Raw genomic sequence first — 23,494 nt, 5'->3', positions numbered from 1 at the left:
CGTTTCGCAAGGAGGAACGTCTGCGACTCAGCGACTGAAATTCCATACTAATGACGTAAAATCTGTCCGGAATCCGATCAGAAGCGCTGATTGGTCGACGGAGTAGTTACATTGTTTTAGCTATTGTTTACGAATGACAGACAAAAGACAAAAGGCCACAAAGGTCAAATGTAAACGCGAAGAATCTCCAACTAAACAGTCAATATTTGTGGAATATAGTCTTCTCTAGAAGAAGCACTTGAGTTTTGTTGGAGCTCGTTGACAGATAAACACAACACTTTACCAAAATCGACCAGAAGACACGTAAAATTGGACAAATTTATATTTGGAACCCCATGACTACTGGATTTATGATGTAAACATTGTATTGCGTCATCAGTATGGAATTTCTGTCGCTGAGTCGCAGACGTTCCTCCGCGAGAAACGTCCCCATCGGCGAAGAGCGAGGAGAAACGGATGTTTTCGCAGGCTAAATGCCATGAAGCTATTAAGAATTAAAGTTTTTTTTTGTTCCAACTAATTGTTATTTTACACGTTTATTAGTAAGCTAGAGTCATTTTGCCCTTTTGCCACAGAAATGGTAGCCTGCGAAAACAGCCTTCTCCCCGCTCCTCGCAGCTAGGGATGTCTGCGCCTAAGCGACAGAAATTCCGTACTTATGACGTACTACCTGTCCGAAGTCTGGTCAGGAGCTCTGATTGGTCGACTTAGTAGTTATATGGTTTTAGCTTTTTTTAATAGCGACAAACAAAAGACAAACGGTCACAAACTTCAAACGTAAACGCGATGAATCTATTACACAACAGTCAATGTTCGTGGAATATATCGAATTCTTCTTTAGCAGAAGCATTGGAGTTTTGGTGGAGCTCGTTCGCTGAAGAACACAGAACTTTACCATAATCGACCAGGAGAAACATATAAACTAACAAATTTTCTTTTGGAACCCCAAGACTACCGGGTTTATTATGTAAAAATTGATTTACGTCATCAGTATGGAATTTCTGTCGCTAAGGCGCAGGCGTCCCTCCTGGCGAAACGTCCCTAGCGAACGGCGATGAACAAGGAGAGACGGCTGATTTCGCAGGCTATAGAATTGATTCCAATCTCGTTCCCAGAGTTGGATTGCAAAAATATTCCATGTAAAATGCGATATTTATTTGCCATTTATTTATTTATTTAGTTTTAACTCTTTAAATTTAGGTGAAACATTTTTCTTTAGAGATGCCCAGGCCTGAACCTTAGCGAAATTGTTCACAGGTTAATCTTCAGTCATATCTTGTCATCTTCAGATTGAGACTTGAATTCAGATTCTGACAAAAACAAAAAACTGTACTCTCTCTCTCGGGCAATGAATTCGCCTGTAATAAGTTTCGCCCTTGAAATCCAGCCGAGGTGAGCTTTCATCGGGTCTTGGAGAAAAGGTTCTCCAGCTCTTCACATTTACGCATTCCTAAAAACTTCGGCTTAACATCGCGTACGGTTAAGGACTGGAAGAAAGTATAATAAAATGTGAAAATTAACACTCTCTCCGAAAGTAGTTGGAAAGTTAGTAGAAAAACATGGAACATCGTTAACGAATGCAAGGTTATCCTTTCTCAAGCTTCAGAATTTCTAGGCAATATTTGCTCCTTCAAAAAGTTATTTTTCTGTGAAACAAGTTGTGACCTCGAAAATAGCTGCAATGGACCAAACACGGATATTCTGTGACTAGAACTCAGTCGCTTTGCAATACCTCTGTATTCGAAAGCGTTTTTCATAAATATTAATGAATGCTAGTTATTTTGTACTAGAAATTTAGCGAGCACTTCCTCTTACAATCCGATAACGTCACCGTTGACTTCAATGTGGGGTATTAATGAACAATTCACTTGGCATCGTGAATATTCTTGCAAATATTAAGTGTTTGTTCTTACACCGTCTGCAGTAGCGTCGAAGTCAAACTATAGCTGCTTCGAAAGATACTTTACTTTCCTTAGGCTTCTTATGTAGCCATTTGCTCAAACTAAAAGCTGTGGTCAATTAACAACTTGCTCGCTGTTTTGGTAAGGACATTTAGATAAAGCTGGGCGGGAAGTCATTTCCCTTGCTGAATGACCAATTGAAATTATTAAGACCGAGCTCGACTCCATTTTGTGCTATTTAAACGAGCGAACGATTATTGTTTTTCTGTCCTAGGGTTTTAAAGAAAGTTGTCAGACGGAGCACCTTGAAAACTGGATAAACGGAGCATAACATTCATCGTTAGGACAGTAAATATTCATAGGTGAGAAAATAAGAATATAATTCTGCTTTCCTTGTTTACATTTTTAGGTAAGAATATGCAACCCGTGAAGGGTGTAGTTGAATACTCCGTGTTCTTTTTTTTATCCTTTCCTAGCATTAAATTTAGAAATAGTAAGGCAGCTTATGAGAAGTTTATGTGTTACATTTTAAGCGTCGCCCACGCAAGCTAATAATATTTTTCGAAACGAGTTTTTGGTAATGTTTCAACGAATATATTCAATATTTGTTTGAATAAGAAAATTGCAATAATACATTCAAATATCCTCGTTCAAAATTTTTTCAGTCCAATATTTTTCATTTGAATATGGCATCACTCTTGTATCAATAAAAAGAAATAGTGGTAAAATTTGGACTTCGACATTAAGTTTGAACTGCGTTGACGATGTAATTTTGCACATGAATGCATATTAATAATAATGCCAATAGCGAATGGGGATTTTCTTAAAAAGTCTTTTCCAACATTAATTCATCGAGGGATTCGCTTTTAAGCCTTGAAAGGTTTATTTGTAATAAGCTTTCCTAACGAAAATGTGTTTATTTAAAAAAATAAATAATTAGACCTGTTTGGCCGATCGCTTTGGTAGCGTGAATGAATAAAAATCTGTCGGTTTTAGTAATTTGCTTATTTACTTCACAGACCTCCAGGCGATCGCTGGTATAGCAGTATAGCCTGATAACGGTAACCTATGAGATTTATTTCACCAAAGAGAAACAAAAATTAAGGTTATTGGAAGAAGGAGCGTCGCTATAAATAATGTATAAATGAAAAGTTTTCGTATTTAGTGTTTTATGTGCGAAACTCGACAGGTTTTGAGTGAATTTGTCATGCTGTGCTTTCTTTATCTTACTAGCGGTGTATGCAAATCACTAAATGTCTTTTTCTTAAAGGAAAATGTTTGCGGAATCACTTTGTCATCTGCAGTAAACTGTAATTCCTTCTAAACTGGTGACTCCATTTAGTTTGCAGCCCTCGTTTTTAAGCTGTGTTGAACGGCTTTTTCATCTGAACCGTGGGCAGGTGAAAAAATGAAAATCAGCTAACAGCATTCGCATGAGGAAGAGAAAGGTCGATCATATCTCTGAATATTGAGTGAAGGTTATGATCAAATACACAATAAGTTCTTTACGGCTCTTAAAATATAAGAAGATGTTCTTCGCAAATAAAATATTTTTCTTGCTAAGATAACAAACGAACCACTTAGCCATGCAGTTATTCAATTTTCAGAGTTAAACACAATATTTAAATTAGGAAGTATCCCCAGGTAAATTTACGCTACGAGAATTCTTTAAGACGTCGGAACGTTTTATTTTTATTTATAATTTCTTCGCAAATAAGATAAAATAAAATATACATATTAATGAATTTTAATGAGCCAGCAATTTATCGCTTGGGAATATTTAAAAACATTTTACAATTTTTAATATTAAGACTTAGGTAAGCCTTAAAGCGGAGCTCCCAATGATCATAAAATCTTAAACCGCGTGCTGAGAATAGCAAAAGCACACATTCATAGCCGCAGGCTACGGTGGCCCACATGGCTCTATTTTGAACTTATTGTCAAGTGTATCCGATGTGAAATAGAAGCTAGAAGGGATAATAACAGTTCATCAGCCGATTTGCTAGTTGCGAGCGCCACTTGGGTGAATTCTTTGAGCCTCTCGGTTATAATCAATTTCTGGATTTGATGATACGACGCAAAATAAAATCTTGAGTTCGTGATCGTTACCTGCATCACTCATACGAAAGTGTTACGATGCCCTGGTGCCCCTATTGAAGAATTATATTAACCAATCTATCGCAATAGGTGAGATGTCTGAAGGCGTTAAGACTGCCATTTGCCAGTACATTTTTTTAAAAAAAGGTTCAAGCCGACTCCGAGGATTTAGCTAAGTACAGAAATGTATCCAACCTCAGGTCTGAGACAAAATTAATCAAATAGGCCATTTTAAACAAGTTAAATGACTAATTCACTGCCTCTGATATTCCTGCGGTTTTACAATCCGCCTAAGTTTTCCACAGAACTAATACGTCATTGGTAAAAGCTTACAATGATATCATATTAGCTTTAAACAAAGAAGAAAACGTACCGTTGATATTGTAAGATCTATGGACAGCTTTTGACACAGTAAATCATAGCTTGCTCCTCTCAAGAGCGTTCTATCAGTCGGTGTGCCTCAAGGGTCTGTTTTTGGACCTCTAATATACTTTATCTATACTTAACAAGACAAGACAAGCACTTTATTTATACCACACACAGAAAAAAAGACATTAAAGAAGACAATACCAGATACGTAAGGTACAAGCAACCTTGAAAATACCTAAAAGGTTAATCTAGCCGTAGGAGACATTATAGATTAATTCAGAATATTAAAGAGTTGTTTCATGGAGGCATAAGTATAACACAACGTAAAAAAAAAACAGGAATGCAAAATGTACATCTCGAGGGGAGCCTGGTTTTATACTTGTGCCTCGAAGATATCGGGGTAGAGAAATTACTAAAGGCAGAGGGCACTATTTTAGATTGGAATTTAAACATGAAGATACAATTTGAATGATAAATAACATCAATAAACTTCATAACATTTAGATATTTAAGTAAATAAGAAGTATGATGAGTGTATTGAGCAAAAGTGATGTTCTGACTAAATTTTTTGGAAACACAATAAACGGGTGTAAAGTAGTTACATAGGTCAGTATTACCCCAGTGATTTCACCATATATTAAGAAAGGATTTAGATGAGAGAGAAGTAAAGCTGTCTTAAATTAGTAACAGAAACATAATGGCCCTGGATTTGGCTAAGATCCCAAAGCCCCTGCAGGGCCATAGAGTGACCATTTTAACAAGTACGCACACATATGGTTTTATAAAAACTTTAACAAAATAACGTTTTTGCTTTCCATGTATAAATAATTGGCAGTTTACAGCCTTGTTTACAATAGAACGTGATATCAAAAAAAGCTTTTAAAACGTTCTTCTCTGAGTTGGTACTAGAATGTTTACCAGCACAAGGCGAGGCGTCTTTTTGTTCAGAAATTTGGAGTTTAAAAGCATCGGTTGGAAGAATTGCGAATTGTGCATGTGCAGTGTTTGTGTAAGTTTTTCGCACGCTTGGTCCACGCTTAGTCCTATGCTGACGTTTTGAGTTTTTCCCTTATTTCGATCATGAGTACGGGAAAGGAACAAACAACTATTGTCGGCATATATTTATTTTCAGCTGTTCTGAATATCTCTGAAGTTTGTCATTGAAGAAAATACTACATCTGTTTGCTAGGAGTAAATTTCCTGCAAAATTCTTGTTGATACCGCTCCATGGCCGCACGTGCACCTAATAGTTTTCTTCAGCTAATAGTTTTCGTCGGCATGGTTTGGTCCATGATTTCCAAGTTGAGTTGTTATATATAGAGAGAGAAAACCAAAAAAAATGAGAAACTTTTGAATGGGAAAGCTTTGCAGATAAATCTTAAAAGGAATGATAATAAGTCAGGGTTGATTCTTTTCCGTTTTTCATGAATACGCAACGTATTGTGGGATTGCCTGAAGGCAAACATTTCAAGAGTGTTTCGAATTTATCACATTCCACTACCCAAACTGTTGTATTTTACGTGTAAAAACGATGCGAAATAACAGCAAGACAGACAAGAACAAATCTGGACAATACCGGAAGTCACGTCACGACATTACAAATGGATTTTACTTATAACAGAAAATCTTTTTTAAAAAAATCCTACCAATTTCTCAAGTACGCACGTCAAGTTGTCTGTTTTCTCGTGCTGTTTTCTCAATCTCTTTCTTAGTCTGCGAAAACAGCCCTCTCTTCCCCCTCCTAGCAGATAGGGACGTTTCACCTCAGGGACAGAAATTCCATTCTGATGACGTAAAATCTGTCCGAAATCTGTTCAGGAGCTCTTTCAGGAGTTATATGGTTAAGCTATTGTTTACGAACAACAGACAGAAGACAAACTGTCACAAAGGTGAAATGTAAACGTGATGACTCTACTACAAAGCAGTCAATTTTCGTCAATTTCAAATGTATTCTGACTTCTTTTGCAGACGCATTTTGGCATTGTTGGAGCTCTTTCGCCCCAAGGACACAAAACTTTCTCATAATTTACCAGGAGACACATAAAATCAAACAAATTTACATTTGAAACCCCATGCGTAACAACCGGATTATATTATGATTTATATCATCAGTATGGAATTTCTGTCGCTGGGCGCAGACGTCCCTCTTGGGTGAGCGAAGAGAAACGGCTGTTTTCACAAGCTATTTCTCTCTGTTCCTCAGAATATTCCGTCGCCTCTTTTCTCGTTTTCATTTCCCGATCTTTTTTTTTTCTTCCATCTGTTTTTTTTTTTCGCAGAACATAACGAAATTTAAGTAAAAAATGCTCTTCTAATACGAATTTGGACGAAAATCAGTTTGATCGTTAAGGATTAAGATTAGGGGAATCGCTCTGCGCACCTGCAATGCAAGCCCTCCGGAATCAAACAGCCCTTGAAGACACCAAGTGCATGGCAAGCGCGAACGACAAAACATATCACGTGACAGAATTTTAAGCTAACATTTTTTTTTTCGCGTTTTCTACTTGTTGTTTTTCATAGCGCGTGGTAATTATAAGTAGAATATATTTGAATTGCTGAAGTGCAGTTGTCTCACCTTGCATACATTTTAACGCATAAATTTACTGAATTGTCGAATTAAATTTCGGCTAAATCCCAGATGTGATTCCTGGAATCAAGATATTATCAACAACAACAACATATTTTTTTTAATCACGATAATTGCTGATGTGGTCGTGTATGACATAACTCAAGCTGAATAGATAGCAGTAACGTTAAGCCCCTCCTTAGAGCGGTTTTCATTTGAGTGTCGAAAAGTAATTGGTTTTGCACTTTCTACACGATGCGATTGGCTTAAAAGATTCGCGCCACCTTTTCATCCAATCAGAAGTAAAACCAAAGCCAATTGTGACGCGCTCGCATGCATTTTCCCGCGCTTTGCGTCAGCCACATGTAATTACTTCGAGTTTTGATAGGTTCAATGTATTGTCTGTGTCCTATGTGATTGGCCAGAGTAATTACTTTGGTTTTGGTTTTACGACACTCAAACGAAAACCACTCTAAAAGCGGCTAAGCTTTGCTTTGCCCTGATCTTATTGGGAAGGCCACTCCATAGTTTAGCCGCACTATATCTGACTGATTTTATTAGAAAGTTCCAGGTAGGCTTGGAGAGGGTAAAACAATTTTTTCTTTTGAGATCGTATTTGTCAGTTATCTATTTGAAAAAGTCCTTGTGTACTTGTTGGGGCAGTACCTTGAAAAGAAAAAAAAAGTGTACGCCAAGACTGGCATCCTTGTAACTATAGTCGTTTTTAGGGAAGGATTTCTTCAGAGGGCGTTAACTAGTCTGATTCATTTATGTATGATTTTTGCGGCACGGACATGAATTTTCTCAAGTTCTGTAAAGAGTGTACTTTCACCGGATCCCCATAAAGCTATGCCATATGTAACAGATGGTAAGATGACTTTAAAGTAGAAATCGTTTCTAGGTTTATCTGCAGGAAGGAAATGCAAAGATCTTAGTAGGCTCAACTTTTTAGTGTGAGCTTGATTGGCTTATTTACACGAGTGTCCCATTTGAGTTCATTATCCAAGTGAAGACCTAAACGTCTGGAAGATTCAACTAGCTTTGCGGCGTCACCTCCAAGTGATAACTGCTGTGAGGTCCGACGAAATGTTAGTCCTGTTTCAAAAGCATATAATCAAAGATATGATCGCCGCCATCGCCAATACAAAAGTAAAAGGAATTGAACAAATTTATGTTTGCAAAATTGTTAGTTACGACAAACAGCCCCCCCACCCCCCACCCCTCACCTAACTTAACATTTTGCCTATATGAGGGAGACCTAGTCTTTTCCTTGGCTTAGGGGAGTGGTGGGTGTATGAGGATTTGATAGATTTTGCTCGCAAAAGTAGCATAATATGCCACTTGAAGTGCTCATATATTAGCGGAGCTCTCTCGTTACAAGTATAGAGAGAATGTAGCATAAGACGGGACTATTCAGTCAGGTCATTCTGCTGTTATGTAATTATGCAGGGTATTAAATAATCGCCTTTGAGCAAAAACTTTCGAAAACATCTGTTTTTAATAGAATTTCCAAAATAACCCGTCTGCTTGGCCACTTCTGAATTTTGACAAGCTGAGTCCAAACTTCCAGAGCGAGCTGTCCAGTGTTTGAATGAACACTAGTAGGAAGAGGTCTCAGAATTATTTTCGTGTGCATTTTACTTCTAAACTCCATTTATCCATATGCCGTTTCAACAAGAACAACCAGGAACTCGGAAATGTTGAGAATACCACTCTTCCGCACTGCTAGTGGCCAAAGGTCCTTCGAATATAGAGCGACTTCCCTTTGGAATAAGTAGCAAACTGCAGAGCTCAAGCTAAGCGAATCCGTTAAAAGTTTTAAGCGTCAACTTAGACGACTTCTTCTGGACGCCTCCTTCAGTTAGTTAATTATTTTTCGTGTTTTTAGCTTTCTGTGTTTAATATTATTACTGTAACATTGACTCTGAAAAGCCCTGTGGGAACGAGCAATAAATAAGTATGACTATGTATGTATGTATTTGATACATGCGACATTTTGAGTTCTCCTGCATGCGATGTTCATGTACGACTGAAAACAACAGCCGGAAAAACGATAACTAAAAAGAAAGAGACGGCTTGACAAAACATCAAGACAAGAAAATAATATCATTCAATGAAACATTTAAAAGGACAACAATGTTTATTCACGAAGATATATATGTATATGTTGAAACTGAAGTGTCTCTGAAAATCCTGAGTCATGATTAAAACCTTGCAGATTTTCCCCGTCTTTCTGTTGCTGTTTTTCAAGATGAACTCGACGCAAGAACAACGCTCAAAGCTTCTTTTTACAACCTTTGGGTCGAAATAATCTAAATATTCTTCAGAACGACTTCTTTCTAGTCGCGGTCAAAAAATTTCTCAAGACTTTGTAAATTCTATTCTAGGTCAGATCATTGTCTCAAATCTTACAAAATTATATTGCGTAAAGCGACGGCATAAACAATGCTCGACTTCATAAACATGAAACCAGAAAAAAAAATCAAATGCAATACAGTAATTACTCAAGCTTACCGGTCGAGATGCAGCTCGTGATAGCCATTAAGCAGGGCCAGAATCGTTGAAGATTTTTCAACCCTCTTACGCATCCAGCAAGGCGAAGCACTAAGGGAAGTTTATTTTTGAATGCTTACTTTTGTCAAGCGGTACATTTCTCAACCAAAAACCCAATAAACACGCCAGCCAAGAGTAACAAACGAATCTTCATAGCAGCTCTATTTGAGTAGATCCAGTGAAAAAAGTGGGTTAAAGCATAATAAGATGACATAAAACTCTGTCGGTTTCAGCTATCAGTAAACAAGTCTCCAGATGGAGCATAGACACTTCTCTTCGGCGATCCTCTTCGCTAGCTCTTCGCCTGATAATTCTCGCTCTCTGCCTTTCTCTTCTTTCTTTTTCCACTTATAAGTAAATACGTTGAATTTAATCCGCTATTGTTTGTTGCCATAACTATTTTTTCAGCGGTCACGGTCACAAAATCTTTATCTTAGTTTTTTGAAGCGACGACAATGGTCACACCATTTCTTGCGCGGTTTCCCGTCAAGAAAAAAGGGCGGGTTGCACAAATACATTGCATGATTTCCCGCCAAGAAAATATATCATACTCCTCCCCCCGACGGGCGGACACCTGATTCCCTTCCCTCACCCCAAAGAGTGTACGGACGGACGGAGTACGCTGACGTCATAACCAAACTTTCTCGGATGGGTAGATAACTAAATTTTCTTACTTACGATGCTCCGCTGCGCGCGCTTCGCGCGCGAGAGAGCTCCACTATAAAAAACAACGATTGTTTCTGCGAGGAAGACTACTTCTTAAAATCTAAACGATCGCGTGGTTGCTTCTCAGCATAAGTATTGATGCGATACTGAAAAGCGTTGCCTTGTTTTCTTTTGTTTTATTATTATTATTATTATTATTTAATTTTCATCTTTTCCAATTCAAGGAACCTGGAACGATTTCTAACCATTTGCAAGACCTTTGTGACGTCATAAGGAACCTTTCAGCATTCTGCTAAAAACTCAAATCAATTTAACTTGTAATCGGAGTGTCACTAAAATATTCGTTTAATTTTACTCAGTGGCTCACTGGCGAGTTTCTTTCGCTACTTCGGAAGCCTTATAACTTTAACTGATCATGGATTCACAAATGGGAAATAACGTAAATTAAATTGGTTCGACCCGGAGTACAGAAATCAGTGAGGTAAGATGGTGAAAATTTTCTTTCTGAGCTTCACCTTTTCACAAAAGGAAACAAAGTTTTACAGTATTTGAATAAGACGAGGTTGTTCTGTTTAATAAGTAATGGAAAGTAAAGTTATGTATTTATATAACTAATATTGGTTCAATTAAAATCATTGAGTTTGCCATCGTTCGAAATTTTAGTTCAAGCAACCTGTCTAAGGAATTGAAAATACGCCCACCCTATGTCCAACAGTTTTCAAGTTAGCTTTCGTTAAGGAATTACTAAGACCCATAAGCCGACATTAAGGAAGTGTTAGAACGAATCATGCAATATTCTTCTTATAGCTCATAATATGACTACTATGGTCTTAATTCAAACAATACAAGGTGAGATTCTTTGATTTTTATACTCTCAAGGTACTTATACGAACAGGTAATCATAAATATCAAGAAAAAAATATCCAGGTATATGAAAATTGTCCGTTATATATTTTTCTGAATTATAAGTTTATTAAACCTCACCTTCTTTGGTAACTAAATTTTCTAAATACTTTTTGTTATTATTTTCGTTTAATCAGTATGATTTTAAAGGTTTGTCAGTGGACGTGACATATTTCTTCCAGACTTTGCGTTTTCCATTCCTCTTTAAATATTTTCCTTGTATGTCAGAAATACATTTGCATTCTTTAACTCTTTTGTGGTCTGTTTGTCGAGAATGAAATCAGCCATTCCAGATGTTTGTGGCTCAGATTTAGTTTCCATGATCCATTAAACACTCCCAATATATATCTATTTTTTCTCCTTTAAGAAAGAAACATAATATCCCCATTGTTGTGCTGATATGAGCTGCGAAATTGAGACAATGAAAATATAACAAGGTAAACTATCATTAAAACTAAAGATCTTACAATGAGTAATTTTATTTTTCTTACCGCCCTTTAAAATATTCTTTATTGAAGAATACAGGCAAACAACGCTTATTTTTTCAAAAATATATTCACTAGAGATGGCAAGAAAACAGGATAAACTGTCATGCCGTAAAATGAAGTATTTACCTAATTTCGCTAGATGATTTATTATATGGCTTAAAATCAATTTAATGAACCAATGAAAAAAAATTTTCATTTATTCGGCATGAAAACAACACGTTCCACACTGTAATTCTAAGAGAACTATGAGTGACTTTTCTTGAGGTTGCAAGGAGTATTCAGCGAATCTGAATATCAATCCTTGCACAATGTAGAGCACGCAATTTAATTGTCCAGCCAAACGAATGCAATGCCATCCAAAATTGCTGGACTTTGTTGAAAACGGGCGGCAATCGAACGTCGAATCCAAAATCACGAGTCCAACGTGTTGGACTTCCCTAGCAGATTTTGTTTTTGCCTATTTATTTTCCACGTCATTGAATTAATTTTCAATACACTTTTTCCTCCTCCTACGCACCCTTTTCCATTATAAAAGGTAAACACAGTGCGGGGTCACAACTCTTGTAAATTTAAGATAATTTTGTGTGTGTGTTTTTGTGTAAATGCTACCCATTTATAATGCAGTTTTTGCTATTTGAGGGAAGTGAGAAAATGATATTGTAATTTAATATTAATTGACCAATAAAAATAAATGAATGAATGGGAATTAATGAATGAAAAAATGAACAAATTGAACCACCTCTAAAGGTGTAATCAAAACTGATTTAAAGTACACTGCTGCATTTCGTATTATTCCTTGACCAAACTTTTTTTTTTTCTAATGCACAAGTGAACTGGGAGAAAACACCTATCGGATACCATTTCTATGTACTACGGAAACAAAGTTAAGAGTATTTCAATTTAAATTTTTGCATAGACGGATAGCTACAAACGACTTCCTTCTTAAGATAGGCAAAAAGCTAGGAAACAGACTCATGTTATTTTTGAACTGATCCCAGAGACACTTACACATTTCGAATTGTAGATCATCTCAGATATTTTGGAATAATGTGTCGCAATGGACCTCGAAAATCTTGATCTGAGAAACATCACTCCCTACTCACCAACACTTTGCCTCGGCTTGATTGACAATATAACTAATATCTACTCCTACGTCACTTCGTCCTTATCGCTAGACACTATATATATAGTTGCAAACTACGAAGTATCTTTCCTATGCTGCAAATGTACACTCAGCTAGTTATACGCTCCATGGAAATTGAGAAACAGATTGCTTTCGATAACTTAGCCTCCTTTAGAAAGAAATAGGCTACTTTCAAACAATGCCCCTCAGAAAGAATAATTTAATCTGTGCACGACTAAGTAAGGTGCAAGTGAGAAACGGGCAGATGGGAATGGAGTGCAAAAACGCAGGTAACCTTTTTGTGCTTGAAAAAAAAACTGAATGGATTCGAAGGCTGGCACTACGGCAAAGGGCTGATTTATTATAGGCCACATATTTCGGCTGACAAAATTAGCCTTCCTCAGGGCCAGAACTGTACCGAGAGAAAATACCTTTTAACGGCTCCTAAAATTTAAATTAAAAATTTACATACTGTAAGTGGTTGATAATTGACTACAATTACAAATATTAGATAGAATAATATACAGGTAAATTATTATACAATAAAAATAGAAATAGAAACAGTGTTTGTTATTATAGTCGTTTTGTGGACTTTGTTTTTCTATTTTATTTTTTCTTATTTCTCTTTTTGAAATTAGAGAGAGTGTTTTGACGAGTTACGACTCCTTTGCTCCTCGCGGTAAAATAACCTATGTCTATATATGTCTATGTCTATTTTAATGTAAGATAAATTTTAGTAACCGATAACAAACAATTATTCGACGAGGTTTTTGTGATATCCAGAATAATCAAGGTCTAGGAAGGAGTTATCAGCCGAAACCGAAGGCTGAGGCCGATAACCCTTACCGAGACCTTGATTATTCTGGATATCACAAAACCGAATCTAATAATTGTTTTATTATACATTGAACGAAAAAAAAAATGGTCACGACAGTAAGTGGAACTGATAATTTATTTCTGAACGTGTTAAAAAAACCCTCAGGTTCTCTCAGTTTTTTTCTCTTTCACGTAATCAGTAAACGGCTCCTTTGCCACCATCGTCGACCTTTTTGTGTTTTGTGAGTCCTGTCTTCAACTATATTTTTTCGGTCTTGCTTGGTCAACGAAGCAAACCAGGAAGTCATGTTTTTTGTTTTCACTGACGGCAAGCAACACATAGCGCGCGAACTTGACATGATTACCCTTAGAAATCATGCAGCGCGGTCATATATGACATGATTATCCGTGACCTTGAGTGTTCTTGACATGATTATTGTTTAATCTGCAGCTAGATGACTTCCCAGACGCTGATTTCGAAAATTCACTGAACGCTTTCGGCCAATCAGAAAAGAGATAGTGAGTTGAATGTATAATAATATGCCTAATTTCATACCCCGCGGGGGCCTGGCACTAGCGGATTTTCCCGGACTTTTTAAAAAGTCCATTTTCAAAATGGCGGATAGTCAGAGGATATAGTCAGAGTAAAAACTCGAACGAAAGCATTCTTCTTCGAAGAGATATTGATCAATATTCCCTCAGAGAATCTGCCTATACTTAGAAAGGAAAGGACGCAGTATTTCTGTCATGCCCTGAAGCTAAACTTAAGGAGCCGACACTCAGCCGCAAGTGTAAGCGATTTTTCGATGAACGGGTCGTTCGAACCAAAGATAATTACAAATTTTATACAGCAAAGGATCCTCTGTTTAATTCTACCGGCTTCTGTAAAGTAGAGGATCATTGCAGGCAAGAACACAGATGTGATTGTACATTGTGTATGTACCGATCGTAACCTAAGAATGCTGGAGCAAAACTTAAAAGGGCAGTACAGTAGGGCTTACCTGGATTATTCCCGTCGCGGAAAAGAGAAATGTCCGTGAAAGGTACCGAATGTAGTGAACTTTGTGGTTTTATGTATGTTAAACCTAGTGTACATGTTCTTAAATCACATGCAGGAGAGCAAGGGACTAGTCTATACTCAGTGCATGCTAGCCCAAAGGTAGAGGTACGTGACATTCTTGATTGGATTACAAGGTGATTGCCCAAATTGTAAACATGCTCGTAGACCCAATAAGTTCCAAAAAGAGGCAGCTCAACAAGTGAGCCCTTGTAAGCCATTGCCATTTGACATTTTATCAATGAAATTATGCATGTCAGTACATTGCAATTCCAGTAATTTAGACACTACAACTGGAAGGTACAGAATCACACACACGCAGGGGCCTAAAAAGAAACTATATACATACAATTTATCCCCCCAAGAAAAATTACTTGTGTTTTTTAACATTGCTCAATGCATGAGATCTGGTCACAGGAACTGCAATGTTACCGGACGAGAAATGCCTCTCTTGTAAGACTGAAGTATACATGCTTTTATCTATGTTGAGTGAGAATTGTCTCAGGTCAGATCTTCAGGATTTTTTACTGAGACCGTACGCAGCGAAGGAGAGAAAACCTTATGTAAACCTTACCGAACTAATACGATGTTGCCCTTTCACTCAGGGTCACTCTGGCGTGTTTCGCTTTCAAGTTGGTAGTCTTTATTTTACGGCTTGTAAAAACAAGCACACCCACTCCCCTATCATTCCCCAATATTCGGTCGGATCCAGTGCCTTAAAAAAAGCTAAAAGCGGCGGTTCTTTGTTCAAATTTTTTGTCGAACATTTCGGGAATCCTTCCAATACTTCCAAGTAGCGAAAGTCTCCGATTAGATCTTTCTTTTCTCAAGGTTTTTAATCGAAGATCTTCATTGCAGTAAAAAAACTGTTCTTTGATGTAGGATATTAACTTTCTGGAGTAATCTGGCCCTTAATATCGTTTTAACTGCACACAATGACCTTTGTTTTGGAAGCCATTTTGAATCATGAATTTAAAAAGTCCGCGAAAATCAGGTAGTACCAGGCTCCCGTGCGGTATGAAATTAGGCAATTAGACTTAATTGCAATGAATTGTAAATTTCTGTAATGATTTGTAATTGTTTGTTCGTAAAGAATTAAAAAAAAAAACATCGTGAAGTAGAAGCGGTAGTGAAAGATGCTGGCTCTGCATAATGGCTCCTGACTTCAGTTCATCTTATAGTCATGCGCAGCAGAGATAGCGACAATAGGTACCTGCACGACAGATCACGTGACTTATAATTAACGTTCAACATATTTACTCTAAAATGGGGAAAGGATAATGAAAGAGCAACAAGTTTTTTATATTTCAGAGGCTTTTTAAGAGGTTCTGAAAAATTCGCCTTGTATATGTGTTTACGTGATATAGGAATCCATGAGGAATCGGTAAATAAAGGGGACAAGGTCACTTGACATGTTAATTAGTTAAATAGCTAAAAGACTATAAAACATTTCCAATCATAAAAGGCGAATTTACGATTTGCACTGTTTATGTAACATTTTGGTGATAAAAAGCCCTAAAATGGACAAGGCAATGTCACGTGTTATTTGAAATCACGTTTTACGTTTTTTTTGTTTGTTATTGAGCCACATTTGTAGTTCACTTTTCAGGATCACTGATGCTGATGGAAGCAAACCGCGGTTAAAAGAGCATTTTACAAAATATGCATATTTTTAATTAATTAGGTAGTCATGCCTTAAGTTGCCTGAGGAAAAATCAAAAAGGAAAAAAAAATGTAAGAAAAAATCTTAAAAATGAAAGCAAATACCGTTTGGAGCCGAAACCTTAAAGAAATCAAATAATGTAAAACTAAAATCAAAGAAAAAATTAAGCAAAAAAACACACACGAAGTATAGACGAAAAGATGTCGTCGATACACTGACTATAACAAAAATTGATAGCGAGCTGATTGAGATTCTAAACCTTCAAGCAATTAGAAAAAAAACGAACGCAAACAGAGTTGAAGGTGAGAAAGTGAAAGCAAAAAGAAAAAAAACAGGAAAAAAAAATTGAAAAATGCATACCAAAACAGAAAAACCGAAATAGTACAGCTTATTCACTACGAATAAACAAAATTTGTTTAAGTGTTTTATATTGTACTTTTTTTTAGTAGCTTTCCGGCAGAATTTATTCTTTATTTTTAAATCGTGATTGACGGCAGACTTTTTCTTTATTCTTTTTTTATTTTTAAGTTTGATTTTTTAATAAACTATTGCTATTAATGGCTTCTTGTTTTAATACGGGATGACTGGTTATCAGATGGATATTTTGCATGAATGTTTAATTTACATTTCTTGCTCATTTTGTTTTTGTCACTTAATGACTTTGATACGTTAATCGTGGTTGAATGGCAGAAATTAAAATGGATAAGAACATTGTTTATTCTGTCCCATGAACTCTGACGGGAGAACATTTCAATTTGTGCCATAGTTACTCCGTTTTAATGTTTGTAGAGGTTGGGAAGTTGTGTTTTCAATCAGATACTCCTAAATACAAACATTGCAATATATTTACCTTCTGATTACACACTGCCATACATCCTTAAGGAGATGAAAGAAAAGCAATCCTAAAAACTTTTATAATAAATTTGCATAATGGCTGAAATTCGAACTCAAGCTCGCCCCTTCCGGATAAAACGTCTGTTTTTTTTCACCTTTTGCGCTTTCCCTCCCTTTTTTCAATCGCTCGCCGATCAAACAGTTTGCAAGCGAATTGTTGATCTTTTAATTCTTGTCTTCCTCGTCTCTGCTTTGTAAATGGGTGAAGAAAATGAAATTAGTAAACACGTTGGCAGAAGAAACTTTTACATCAATTTACCCCCCTATTATTATGATAATTCGTAATCACACTTCGCGGTACGCAATATGATGTCACTCAGATGTTCATAATTGAGTCCAAGAGGTTGGCGGGCACGAACTTTGCAGAAGTGTTCCGGAAATTTGGTCTATAATGATTGCCAAACTGTTTCTTTTTTGGTTATCTTTAGCGAAGTTTTCATTCGAGCAGCTATTTACCCATTTCGATCTGTACGATGCGGTACATATTTTGCTCCTAGGGGCGATCGGCGTGTGTTTGAAAATATTTGAACGACAGCAATGGATCGGATCCAAAAAGGTTCGATCAAGCATGCGATCTCCCACTTCTCCCGGTACTAAGAAGCGTGGTTCGGTGTCGTTTGCTGCCGGAACAAAGTTTTATCCGATCCAAAGTTACACTCCGGTAGGTTTTTCATTGTTTGGTTATACAGACAAGAGGTTAGCGATCAATAACCCTGAGGCATTAACTTTCATCGAGGACATAACACCAGCGAGGGGTTGATCTCCTCGTACGTAAACGCTTGTATTCAAGCAGCTGTGAAGTGCAGTCTTTCCAAACTTCTCCCCGTTGTCTACAGTATTTTACAACAAGATTTGTAAACATTCTTTTCTTTCATATTATAGGTAAACTGGACACTTTTAAGGAACGTGAGTGCTATGTCAGAAACTTGGAAAGCGCAGCGTTCTTCGTTAAAAATCTCGCTCACCACAGATGACGGAGAAGAAGTGTCAGAGAGCGAGGGCAAAGGAAGGTACGAAAGCTAAGATTTTGTCTTCTCTGTAAAACGACCAAATGCATTATCATTTTGTTTAGAAATCTAGATCGGTAACTTTTGATAAACCTTTATCATAGTGTTTAAAGGGAAAGGAGGACGCTAGTTCTCTGTTTTTTTTGGTGATCTTTAGCGTTAAGAATCAGCTGCACTAAAGCTTTGGTAAGGCGGATAATTGCCTCAGATCGATATGAACACATTGTGGATTTGTTTACTCACTGTCAACGATAGTTTTCCAATTTTTACGTGAACAATACCGCTGAACTAGCCAAGTTAACTGACCAATTCCTGAATTTTCGAGTAGCGAAGAAATTTTAAAAATCGACAGGGCCCACTCTCCAATCAAAATTGCGCGCGGTTTTGTTCCTGGCACGAAAAAAACGCTTTCATGTGCTCAGCTAGCTGGAAAAAATCATGCTGCGGCCGGAAAATGGATATCAGACGGCTATTTTATAGTCTATTGAGCGTAACCAGGACTCAAATATGTTATTGGAAAGATTTCTTAAGAGAAATGTCGCGACTGTCATATTTTCTTTCATGTTGTTTTCGCTAAACATGCTACATAAGAACTAAAATTTTAACCATGTACTGTATCTGCGCTTTCTTTAGGAAAGTTTGGATCGTAGAAACATTGTTGTCGAAAAAGCTTGTGTCTCGAAGGAAGCAGGTGTTGTGTGTCTCTGTCACGGTTATTCAATTCGTTGATTGCTTCTCACGTTACTCCTTTCTGGATTGAATGCAATAGGTTTCATAATAGTTTTCTGGCTCCCGCTAGTTACCCATGTGTGAGCTTAAAATGATTTTATTTCTCATTCAAATTATACACAGCGCAGGTAACTGTAATTATGTCGATGAAGTGTGGTTTTGTGACTTTGTTCAGTCCTTTATTTTAATTTATGCCGAGAGCTGAAGCCTACAAATTGGTCAACAATAGATGTTTTATTCTTTGAAGTTAAATTGCCCTTTTAGCGATAACCTTTCAAAGTTCGATCGTTGTGTACTTCTGAATGGATTTCCACTTTCTCGAAGTCAAGAAGTTTACGGTTGAATTAAATGTGGATTGCTAGGTTTTATTATATTAGGGTGAAGAGTTTTGGGTCAATAACTTTGCTTTCTGCTAATTTTCGAAAATAAATGGGGTGGCACACCACAAATTGATTATTTTTGAACGTGTTAAATGCACAATGATGAATGTGTTAATTTTGCATTGAATCATATCTACCCCGCTGCCCAAAAGGTGTTTTTGAATAGTTCAATATAAGCTTATCATTAGAATAAATTTGTTTTTTTTAAACTTTATTTTGTTGTCATCATTTTAAAAGTCAAAATGTGTTGAAAACGTTTTCAATATGGCGTCGCATTTACTATTCTTCGCACTGCAAATTTATTAAGAATGTTTCTACAAATTTATTATCCGGTATCAACTGCTTTAAAACTAATGTGTAGTAGCTGTTGAAAATATTGTATCTGGAAAATTTGTGGTGTATTTTTGTTAGACAGTTAATGTAACCTTTGTTCTTCATAATTTCAGTGAATAGGTAAACAAAGGTGTCTATAAATATTGTTAATAACTTTTCTTGGTTCATTTAATTATGTGGAACGATTTTATTTGCATCATTCCACATGTATGAAATCTTACCTGATTGCTTACTAATAGCAGGCAAATAAACATAATTGGTTTTTTATAATAATTTTTTTTCCTTGTAGCAATATAAGTATTGTAAGATTTCTCTGTAACATTGTTTAGTGTGTTTAAGGAATGATCAGCCGCACATACCTTTAAATACAAATATTGTACATACACTTGGATTATCCCATTGGCTTTTTTTGTAATAAATTAAAATAATTATCATGATACCGGACACTTGACTGTAAGGACCTTCAAAAAATTACCACAAAGTTGCAATGCCGACTTGACTTTCAACCAATGAAGCGAAACCAACCTTCGCTTTTGAAAAGAAGCCAGGAAATGTTTTTATTCCAACATTTGAGAAATGAAAGGTTCAAGCACACCAGAATGGAACAAATTCCTGTTTCTTATCCATAAACCTGATAGAGAAAAAGAACCTATTCACACTTGATCATAGTTTACAAAATGTACCAAAATTTGCATATTCATGCCAAGAATATTGACTTTCAAATGTGAAAATGTGTATGAAATATTTCATATAGGAGTCTAATTGAATTAGTGGGCTTTTTCAACACAAATTTGCAGGCGATTTGCCTCCCTTGCAACACTTGTGCAAAGATCACCTTTCATGGGTTAAATGAACCCAACAAATTTGACAGCTCCCACTGTATAAGTGTTCATAACTCAGCTGGTAGAGCACTGCAGCGCTAACACAGAGGCCTACAATAGTTTCAAATCCTTTTGAAGCCCTAAAGTTTTTGTTAGGTTAATTTGCAATTGCTTAAATTGTTGATTACAACTACAATGTTCATATCCTCATTCAACACTTTAAGTTCCAAAAGATCCACATACAAATTCTCTACACTTATCTCCATACATTTCTTCTAAGAATAGTTGAGAGAATTTGGTTTAAAATCAAAGCACTCTCCCTTTGCTAATCAATTGAGTAATTCTCATAACCTTTATTCTTGTTGATGTGCTGATGTTGATAGGAGAAAATTGATATTGGTCACTCTTTCTAATTGTATCATTGTAATTGTATAACAACAAAACAATACATGGGGAAAACCAATTTAATATACTCTGGACTTTGAACATTTTTTGGAAGTGCATTGAATGATGTTGTGGGTTGTATCCCTACTACAGATTACAGCCATTGGCTACATATAGGACCACTGTTCCCAGTGGTTGTGCCAAGTCTCTGTTAATGTGTGGACCCTTATTTCTCCAAATCTAATGTTCACATTTTTAAGTCAACAAGATCCATTAAATGGATTTTGCCTTGTTTCTCATTTCATTATTCCTTCCTTTGCTTAGTAGCCTGAGAACACAGCTGACATTTTCATGACCGTGAGTTCCCCCGGGAAATGACGTGTGGGAAAGAGCGCAGAAATTCCATAAAACAATGCGGTATTTTTAATGCTGTACTCTAAGATAAATCAAAGGGAGCCCATTGCTTTGAACCTGTGAAATCTAGGGTGCCCAGCATATGGTTTGTATGGAAAAAGTAAGATTTCCTTGTCACCCAAGAGCAAAAGTTCCATATGTACTGTAGTTGCCAGGGGTCACTGGACACCGTTAGTCGTCGAGGGGGGGGTACTTGGGATTTCAGGTGATAGGGATGATCAAATGGGGGCAAAAATCAAAACCCAAAAAAATCCCTGGACCAAAATTTAACCCCCCCACCCCCCCCCCCCCAAAAAAAAAAATTCCTATGCCAAATTTCCTAGCCATAAAAACTTCCAGAAAACATGATGTAACAAAAAAAAATGGAAACATTAGTTTTGAGTACCCCAAAAAATCCGTACTTAAATCAAGCGACCCCAAAAAAATCCTTCGATCACCCCTGTCATGTGCGATCCAAAGTACCCCCTGAGGTTAGTCGATCATCACAGCCTTGATTTTTATGTGTAAGAAGCCAGGTCAGTGTTTTGCAGAGGGGTACAGACAAATCCCTCATTGTGCCATTAAGTTCAAATTAATTTTGACAAAGTGGTAATTATGTTCAATTTTATTTACTGAATTTGCACCTAGACAGAAAACAACAACAACAACAATCAAAAATTAACAAAAATTCTCTACATTTTTTACTTCTTCACTTATGTCTTATCTCACTGTGCTCTCAGTAAATTATTACTGTTATATTTTTTAACTATATGTGGAGTAGTTTGATTTGTTACATGTGTTACATGTTCTTAATGAAATTAATACTACAGCATCAAGTAGATGGAACTTTAAATAACATTGTTATTTATTCATTTATTTTATTTCGGCACCTTATTAGGACATAGTTAATAAATTCCTGGAATCCGTTAGAATAATTAATGGCAAGAAAGCCCAAAGAAACTATGAAGCTTATACAACAGGGGCTTTCCCTATTAATTTACATACAAAAGATAAACTTTAAAATTTAACTGAATGTTGAAGGCAGCGTAACAATAATACGAAGGAATAAGGTATCCAAAAAATATATATATAAAAATGAATAAATAATAATAAAGACAAAACACAATGCTGACAAAAGGGGATTGAGGGAAAGGAACAAGTTAAGTAAGAAGGTGTTTCCTCAGTTTTTTCTTAACAGTTGATATGGGAAAGTCTTGTGCTTTTTATAATTATAAAAAGTAAAATTAGATGTTTTTTCACTGGTTTTATTTTCCTCTGGATTAAAAAGTTAACTTAAAAATGACATTTATTATTCAAAGTTGATGAAAGTTGTGAGTACACTTTTCAGCAATGTAGTGTATATTATGGCAAAATCTCTTCCTACAGCATGTACTTTGTTAAGCACAATATCATAAAGCCTGTGAATAGTAATCAATGCTGTAACCATTCTAACACACTAAAAGCATTATTTTAATCTTACTGAAAAGTTTATTTACCAAACATGTGGTTGTCTTTATTTTGCTACACTGTGTTTTGTCAGTCTTGTATCAACTAATAGTGTTTTCTTTTATCGTTTAAAAAAAGTTGTCGAGCTAGGTCAGATTGTGTTTTCTTTTCTTTTGTTTTTCGTTTTCTTTTTTTAGACCTTTTTGTTTTGTTTTTGTTTTGTTTTGTTTTTTTATTTTTCAAAATATGAGCTTTAGGAGTGAGCAGTTATGTTATATTGCCACTACATTTAATCTGTTTATTTTTATGCACATAACATGTTTTCCATGTTTTGTTATTGTAATATACACACATGCACTTGTCCTGTGGGGATTCAAAGTACTTTTAAAACAATAGCCTTTTTTTTTTTCACTTGTGTTCATGTATCTTAGCATTTGGCAGTTGTTAATTGCAGTGCCATATTACTGGTGGACAGAGAATGTTGTCAGTTTCTCCTGTATTATTCTGTGTGTAAAAAGTGATTAACTGGATAGTAAAGGACAGAAGTAACACTTAAAATGTCATGAAACCTCATGGATGTCTTAAAACCTGAGCAAGGGTCTTGTATTTTTAATTCATTGAGAATTAATAATCATTAATTGGTTATCCATTGATAACTTGAAGCTTGCTTAAGAATCTCTTATGCTCTGAAGCAATTTACACTTGCCTGAATGTAAACAACAAAGCTTTTGTGGACATCAGATTTGCATACCAGCTAAGCTACGTTTTTTTAACCTTGAACATACTTCTGGTTGTCAACACTCGTTGTTCTTGAATTTTCTGCTGACAAAAGAGTTAATGATCCAGGTAATTGTCAAATGTGGTTTTCAAAGCCAGTGAAAAGGAATAAAATTAGGTTTGAGCAT

At 36.2% G+C, this 23,494-nt stretch overlaps 1 protein-coding gene across 4 annotated transcripts in view; it reads left to right on the top strand.

The window, feature by feature from the left end:
- LOC140953560 (3',5'-cyclic-AMP phosphodiesterase 4C-like) overlaps nt 1–23,494 on the top strand; it is a 60,468-nt gene that overhangs the window by 14,174 nt on the left and 22,800 nt on the right. Inside the window, exons 1-3 of one of the 4 annotated variants that reach the window (XM_073402969.1) lie at nt 1,841–2,042; nt 2,176–2,263; nt 17,979–18,106. In XM_073402969.1, coding sequence (XP_073259070.1) covers nt 18,012–18,106 — 95 coding nt within the window. In that variant the 5' untranslated portion in view covers nt 1,841–2,042; nt 2,176–2,263; nt 17,979–18,011. Of the gene's footprint in view, nt 1–1,840; nt 2,043–2,175; nt 2,264–15,636; nt 15,749–17,409; nt 17,758–17,978; nt 18,107–23,494 lie in introns of those variants that run through there. The other 3 variants (XM_073402970.1, XM_073402971.1, XM_073402967.1) reach the window with 3 other exon arrangements.

The sequence above is a fragment of the Porites lutea genome, chromosome 12 (assembly GCF_958299795.1).
Source record: "Porites lutea chromosome 12, jaPorLute2.1, whole genome shotgun sequence".
Classification (NCBI taxonomy): Eukaryota; Metazoa; Cnidaria; class Anthozoa; order Scleractinia; family Poritidae; genus Porites; species Porites lutea.
The sequence above is the reverse complement of the archived record's forward strand: the minus strand, read 5'-3'. Positions and strand labels throughout refer to the sequence as shown.